General features: G+C 41.9%; 1 protein-coding gene across 2 annotated transcripts; it reads right to left on the bottom strand.

The window, feature by feature from the left end:
* Positions 1–66: 66 nt before the first annotated feature.
* Positions 67–2,658, bottom strand: paxx (PAXX non-homologous end joining factor). Of its 2 annotated transcripts, none has more exons than XM_068604450.1 (7): positions 2,524–2,658; positions 2,119–2,179; positions 1,958–2,007; positions 1,680–1,843; positions 1,375–1,422; positions 788–875; positions 67–329 (listed from the first exon to the last, which is right to left on the bottom strand). In XM_068604450.1, the coding sequence occupies exons 1-7, from the start codon at positions 2,622–2,624 to the stop codon at positions 287–289; spliced, it is 555 nt and encodes a 184-aa protein (XP_068460551.1). In that variant the 5' UTR covers positions 2,625–2,658; the 3' UTR covers positions 67–286. The 2 variants fall into 2 exon arrangements, with proteins under 2 accessions (XP_068460551.1, XP_068460549.1); XM_068604448.1 differs by having other exon boundaries at positions 1,680–1,858.
* Between the last annotated feature and the right edge of the window lie 5,243 nt (positions 2,659–7,901).

Here is a 7,901-nt window from a genome sequence, read left to right on the forward strand (position 1 = left end):
TTTGTATACGTCTACATGCACATATAGACACATATATACATACATTTAAAAAAACTTAACCCATCTTACACACGATCAGATGTACTTGTTGCAACTTTTTCTTTATTTCATTTCCACGGATTAAAATACTAATAAAAATCCAATTTGTATTGATATCATAGACACAGTAGACACATAAAAGCAGTGATTAAAAAAGCGGCATGATGTTAGTGGGTTAAAAGAACATTCATCTCTGCAGCAGCAACGTGAGAACATGAGGATGAGGAGGGTGAAGACGTATGAAGGATCAGTCTTCATCGTCAAAGGCCACACCGGTCGCTTGCCGCTTTCTGCAAAGAAGGACGAGAGCTGTTGGTTTTCATTCAGGTCAGAATAGATAGAATCCTTCTGAGCACAAACTCTTGAGATGTAGGTCCTCAGTGACAATTATACAGTACAAGACAAAACATATAGAAATAAAATAAAGATAATTAACATATACCAAATATGATATGATAAATATTAAATAAGACATATGGAATCAAGAAGTCATAATCAAGAGAGTATGAAAATGGATCATTCCTTCACAGGTTATAGAAAAGCATGACATTAAGTAATAAAGTCAAACATCATTATGGACATGCACAACTATAAGATGATATTGATATGATTAGAAAGTCACTCCTAGCTATTATATATATATATATATATATATATATATATATATATATATATATATATATATATATATATATATATATATATATATATATATATATATATAAACTTTATGAGATACAAGTTGAACCTCTTAGTTCCCGGGTTGATGAGAGAAGCCCCTGGAAGTCGTTTCTTCATCGTTACTGAAGAAGAACTCTGCTGCTGGGGTTCAAACTCTGGAGAGAAAAGATCATCTGGTGAAACAAACAACAACACAAATAAGGCAGTTTCACGTGTTTTGGCGTATCGGACCAAATTTTGTTTAAATGGCAAAAATCTGATACTTCATAACGTTTAAATCAAATAAATATTCGGAAAACCATGACTTTTAGAGGAAGCCTTTGAAACCCACCGTGAAGGTACCACCTGTCCATCAGGACTAACTAACATTCACACACTGATGGGAGGAGCTTCCAATGAAGGTACCACCTGTCCATCAGGACTAACTTCCATTAGTACACTGATGGGAGGAGCTACCATGAAGGCAGGGGGTAACACGCCCATGAGGACTCTAACTAATCATTCACAGAGCAATCTGTGGTTAAGCATCTTGTCCAAGGACATGTGGACATGGACTAGCAGAGCCAGGGATCAAGCCGATCCTCTGATTGAAGAACGACCCTACTCACCACTGAGTGGAAATTGCACCTTTGGTACGCAGCTTTAAAAACATACCTGTGGGCCTTTGATGGTTTTTCACTGGACTGACAGAGGGGGATCCACCTAGGAGGATCACAACAGTCAGCATTAAATTCTCAAAAGACTCAACAATCTCCTGGGGTATGAAATGTATTGAAATGAATATCCAGAGCGGATTAACAAAACCCAATTGTTTTTATTAACCCTTTGAGAAGGTCCATTGAATGAGCACCTGTCTTTAATGTTGTTGGACTGTGTGTGGCGGGTAGACTTTAAACTGGGTTGGCTTGAAGCCTGGAGCTGCAGCTACACTTCTCATTATTAAGAACAATGGCCTTCACCTTCAGGCCGCGTGAGGCTGTCAGCCATCCTGAACAGCAGCTCCTTCAGCTCCTCTGCAGCCTGCGGCGCGTCCAGTCGGGACAGGGTCACCTGCTGGTCCTCTGGACTGGAGCTCACCTGGAGCTCTGCACCGGCCTCACGCACCACAACACACACTTCTCCTCTTCCACAGGCCGACCTGGGAAAGAGGGACAATATTCATGTATTTATATATGTATTTACATATGCATATTTATGTATTTATATACATGTGTGTGTATACATACATACACCTCACCTGAGTTTTAGAACACAATCCTCTGGAGAGTTCAAGGCAAACCTCTGTCTCTAAAAAAACAGGTACAGTTACAACCATGAAGGTACAAGTCAGTCAGCTGTGATGGTATGTGGAGTCTGTGAGGGTTTGTGAGGGTCTGTGAGGGTCTGTGGGGGACTTACAAACTGTTTCCATGTGTCCTCGGTGTACTCCGTGCTCCAAACATCGGCTGCGTCTGTCAAACTCAAGAAGATGAACAAAAACGTGTTGATTAAAAGAGGTACATGACCTCACACTTTGACATGAAGACACAGATGTCCAGCCTAGAGCCCAGTCTAACGTCCAGCCTAGAGCCCAGTCTAATGTCCAGCCTGAGCCCAGCCTAGAGCCCAGTCTAATGTCCAGCCTAGAGCCCAGCCTGATGTCCAGCTAGCCCATGGCATGGTGTCACAACCAGGCCTGAGGGAGGAGCCGCTTCCAGGTGTTCTGTATGTTTCTGTCGGTCAGAGCCGCACGCGCTCGTCCTGTGTTCTCGCGCCGATTCACGTTCTTGTTTGTGAGCTTTTCTAACACAACCTTGGACTCACCGGACGTGACATGTTCCGTGTTTTCTGCGTGTGTAGCAGAGGAACCTGGACTGCTTCTTCGAGTCCCACAAAGTGCAGTAGGACGGTCGGGACTCTTCCATTGTTTACTTCTAGACTTGACGGCGACCGACGAGGACCATAAAGGACCGTGCAGGTTCTTCTTCTCTCGCTGTGAACAGCACGGGGTGCACACTGCCCCCTACTGCTTAAGAGGGTTACATCCCATTGTGTGAACACGCATATCCGACCCTTAAAAAAGGTTCAAAGTGCCATCATGGCGACTCCTTCTTGTGTTCTCACATATCCGAACAGACCTATTCCCTTCTTCACAAGCTGCAGTGCAACAAAACATGTTCAACATTGCACACGAGTCACTCCATTTAAACCTGTTTATTCAATACATTCCTGTAAAGATTTCCTCCCTTAAGTTCCTTTGACTGACCTTTGTATTTTGTGATGCAGAATGAGTGAAGAACTTGGTGTTAATGGTGATGGATCCAGAGCCAGAAACATGGTGGGCAAACCTCTGATTTATGTATGTTTCAGCGCTAATATGAGCTATAGAAGGAAATGGGGAGGGAGATAACAAACAATGTGGATGGTTGAATTGATGTTGATGTGGAGGAAAACATTGGATGATGATTAAAAGAACATGGATTTGAGGGTTGAGTTGATAGAAGGGTTAATAACTTGTATGTAGGGTTTGGATGCATTACAGGAGAAGTTTTGCCCTCCAGTATTTTGTAGAGGGGATTCCAACGTGTGAGGACCTTTGATTAACATGCTGACATAGCATGAGAAATTGAGGCTTAAAGTTTGATTAAGAAGTTCCAAATTGTTACAGCTGAGTTCAGAGGTTGTACATGGAGATTGTATTTTATTGTAGCCCTGATTTTTATGTTTAATTTAATACCAAACACAGTTTATTTTTGTGGGATTTATACCATGTTTTTTGTGATTTGTACCTTGTGACCTGATACAAAAGGGTTCATCAAAAAGTGCTGAGTGAGATTTTTTGGGGACTGCAAATGAAACCGTTTTAGTTCCCACAACTTCAAATGACAGCTGATTTTGTTCTGTCTAAAGGCTGATTTAAGGCTGATAGTGAGTGAATCCCAAGTCTCTAAATTGCCGTTTCCTCGCTCCTCGATCCTCCACTGAACCGAAAGTGGTTTTGCTCCGCCATATTGAAGGCCGTCCCAAAGCTTCGACTCGGAGGAGCGAGGATCGAGGAGGGAAATCGGAGGAGTCATGATCGAGGAGCCCCGAGAGCAGACTTCCAGGAAGTGTTTTAAAGCTGGACACGCCCCCTCACTGTTCCTGTGTCATCTGATTGGACGCTGCAGCTAAGCGGACTGATCGATGGAGTGTCATACCAGAGTGAAGACGATCACAAAATAAACGTTATATGTTTTTAGTGTTTAATTATTCGCCATATGGTTAAAATATGTGTTCATTCATTGTAGGTCTGAACAAAAAAAGGACCACAAACTATTTTCTTCAAAGATTTGATCAGTCGTTTCCCTCAATAACTTGTATTATGTATGTAATTAAAATCAGAGAGCTGGAGAGAGGAAACACGTTTTACAACGTTTGGCGTATAAATGACTTTATAATCACACAGTATGACAATTGTTTCTCCTCAACTGAGCAACCGGATATCAGTTTTGAAAGACGTGCTCCGACGCTTTTGGATAAAATGTGCCTGTTTTTATCCACCTTCAACGCAGTTCTGCGTCCGTGGGTAGTGATGCTAACTTAGCTTGATATGCTAGCTTAGTAGCTTGACGGAGTTAGCCATGCGTGTCCTCCTGGCGTAACTCACTCAAGCAACTCATATCAAACCAGTAAAACTAAGATAAATATATCCATCTATTTCTACATATTTGTCTAACACGGTGGTGCACTGGGTATGGTGTTTGCCTGGCGCACGAGAGCCCCGAGTTCGAGACTGGGTTGTGAACTCTCAGGTGAAGGCCTCCCTGGAGGTTGTAGGCCTTCCCTCCCGCGGAGGAGGTGAGTATGGACGGATGGATCGCGCCCCTGAGGAGGTAAAGTATGGAAGGATGAGCATCGCCCGCGGCTGCAACCCAGCAGTGTAAATGAGCTCAGTGTGAGGGAGGTCTGCACTAACCCAGGCATCTAACACTGTGTTAGACCGTGCATGTGGCCTTGCATGCACGTTATTTTTGTTTTCCCCCTTTCTTTCAAAACCGATATCCAGTTAGCACGTTATTAACGGCGTTACCGCAAACCAATTTTAACGCCGTTAATTTTATTACCGCCATTGACGCGTTTTCATTTTTCAACACCGGATGTAGTTTAACCGGCAGTTGCTCAACCGGAAGCAAAACAATAGACACGCCGTTTTCGCTCTGAAGCTAGGCTAACGTTACGGGTTCAAATGAATGGGGAGCGCGATACGGCAAAATGAATATAAGACGCTAATAAATGGAAAGTTTACTTTCAACGAGTTGTCAGACGGTTCCGTTGACAAGACGGAAGGGGTATGAGCCATTTGTCATTGTGAACTGAGCTATCATCGTAGCTATCCAGTCTGAAATACCACTCGATGGCCAACCACATAGCTGATGCTAACTCTGCGCCCCCTCGTCACGGCCAGACACGAACGGATGACTTCAGACAGAAACACATGGACACCACAACGAAGAACAAACGTACTGCAGCCACAGCTAAATGATGCTACTGCGTGTAGCCTGTTAGCGTTGTGGAGGACGAGGATCTACCTGATTTAACACACATCGCATCCAACGACAGGACCGACGAAGCCAACTTATACAGATAAAAACAATAATAAAACAATAAGTAATTAAAATAATCTCTCTACCTCTCTCTCGCCCTTGTTTACCTGAATTGTGCATTTAATAATTGTATTTTGTAAACGCTTGTTTTCCCGAAATGTGCAAATTAAAATTTTATTTTGAACCACCCTGCTTCGCAGTTGTTTTTTTCAATAAAATAAAACATTTGCATAAAGCAAACCAATCCACTTTTTCATGTTAAGAGCGTTAAAATGAAGGGGGGAAAGCGATTAATTGTGATCAATCGCGAGTTAACTATGACATGAATGTGATTAATCGCTTGACAGCACTAATAATTTTCTAAACACACACACACACACAGAGATTTCCTAAAAACAGACAGTTATTACAACGTTTGTATTGATTGACAAACCATTTCTAAAGCCAGAACACACACTGGGTTACTTACATATCTATTAACTGACAACATGCCGTCCAACAACTCGTGTTGTGCCGTCCTTGACGTGCCTGGCTGTCTTGCTCCTCCAGGACTCAGTCTCTCCTCATGCAAGGGCAGCTTAAAAGCCCACACAAACGTCACCCAATCAATTATTTTTGATAAAATGTGCCTGTTTTTATCCACCTTGTTGTGTTTCTTCAACGCAGTCCTGCGCCCGTGGGTAGTGATGCTAACTTAGCTTGATATGCTAGCTTAGTAGCTTGACGGAGTTAGCCATGCGTGTCCTCCTGGCGTAACTCACTCAAATAACTCATATCAAACCAGTAAAACTAAGATAAATATATCCATCTATTTATATATATTTGTCTAACACGGTGGTGCGCTGGGTATGGTGTTCGCCTGGCGCACGAGAGCCCCGAGTTCGAGACTGGGTTGTGAACTCTCAGGTGAAGGCCTCCCTGGAGGTTGTAGGCCTTCCCTCCCGCGGAGGAGGTGAGTATGGACGGATGGATCGCGCCCCTGAGGAGGTAAAGTATGGAAGGATGAGCATCGCCCGCGGCTGCAACCCAGCAGAGTGTTAATGAGCTCAGTGTGAGGGAGGTCTGCACTAACCCAGGCATCTAACACTGTGTTAGACCGTGCATGTGGCCTTGCATGCACGTTATTTTATTTTCCCCCTTTCTTTCAAAACCGATATCCGGTTGCTCAGTTAAGGAGAAACAATTGTCATGATATGAGTGGTTATAAAGTTAATGTTATTATTCACTAGTTTAAGAATAAAGTTGAAAAATCCTTTATTAAAATTCACTAATTTATTGAGCACCCCTTACCTATAACTTTGCCAGTTCATACTGATTTTGCAGATAATTCATTCTATAGTGCAAAAAAAAAACTATTATATCTAAATAAATACAAAATATATATCAACTGAGCATATTGGATATCATTAAAGAACTACAATTTCTATACAACTATAATAGCCTAAATAATTACAGTGCAAAAAAATGTTGCACAATACTTACTCCCTCGCTCACACACATGGATTAGTACATCTTGAGGTACATTCAGATTAATCAAGAGTTATGTCTCTACTTTGTCAGGTTTTCCTCATCCATGTACCTAACAACGGTAAATAATTACAATGTCCCTTTTTCCATTTTGATACAAATTTATATTTTTGCACAGTATTTATAGCAACGGTGACAAAACCTTTGGACCTCTTGGATACAGTGTGTTTCATTCCATTTATTGCAATGCTACAAAAACATACAATGGTGGAATATAACGTGACTAAAACATAAAAATAAATATGTTCACACCTTTTTTTCTATTTCATTCTCATTTGTGTGGAGGAAATAAAACAATGTACTGTGTAATACAACAAGTTACACATCTTTTTGTCATCAGCCGTAAGGGAGGGTGTGTGTGTGTATGTGTGTGTGTGTGTGTGTGTGTGTGTGTACGTGCGTGTGTGTGTGTGTGTGTGTGTGTGTGTGTGTGTGTGTGTGTGTGTGTGTTGCGGGGACGTCGGAGCTTCAGAATTCAGTCAACCTGTCGGAGATGAAATGGTTTCTGTGTGTCTGACCATGTCCCGGAGAGCCACAAAACCAGAGAGGGCCTGGATCATTCCAGAAAGAAAACATTGAATTAAATCAATGACAATCACCAAATGATGAAACATTGTACATGCAGATTAGCACTGGTTGTTTTTTTTAAAGCAATGTTCTTGTGCCTGTCAGAGTATGAACATGGAGAGTACTATGTGAACACCTCTCTCCAGAGGTTGTATGAGGATGGCTTCATGGAAGAGTTCAAACAGGATTAGTGGAAAAACTGCAGAAGGATACTCAGCAGCCAAAATCCAGCCGACTCCGGGACCTGACACACACAATTATCACATGAACTACAATCTTTGTTTTTTACAATGTTTTTAATATGTATGTATGCATAGTGTTTTTCTCCATAGTTTATATTCTTTCTCCTTCCTATTATCGTGTGTTTCTATTTTAAAAATCTGATTCAGAGAGCCCTGCGAAAAGAGTTCCAATGTGTCTGGACTGTTGGTCTATGCACAAATGGCAAAATAAAAACCTTGAACCTTGAATTCTTTGAGATACGCACGCGCACACACACACACACACACACACACACACACA

This window comes from Clinocottus analis, unplaced genomic scaffold (genome assembly GCF_023055335.1).
Source record: "Clinocottus analis isolate CAN_PGR_092001 unplaced genomic scaffold, fCliAna1.0.p SCAF_7, whole genome shotgun sequence".
Lineage (NCBI taxonomy): Eukaryota > Metazoa > Chordata > Actinopteri > Perciformes > Cottidae > Clinocottus > Clinocottus analis.

Bases quoted from the DNA above. Each gene is read 5' to 3' on its own strand.
- paxx (XM_068604448.1), bottom strand. From the start codon at position 2,624: ATGGAAGAGTCCCGACCGTCCTACTGCACTTTGTGGGACTCGAAGAAG. The intron at 2,008-2,118 runs GTAAGTCCCCCA...CTGTTTTTTTAG, and splicing joins AGGACACATGGAAACAGTTT to AGACAGAGGTTTGCCTTGAA. The intron at 876-1,374 runs GTATGTTTTTAA...TTTTCTCTCCAG, and splicing joins AAACCATCAAAGGCCCACAG to AGTTTGAACCCCAGCAGCAG.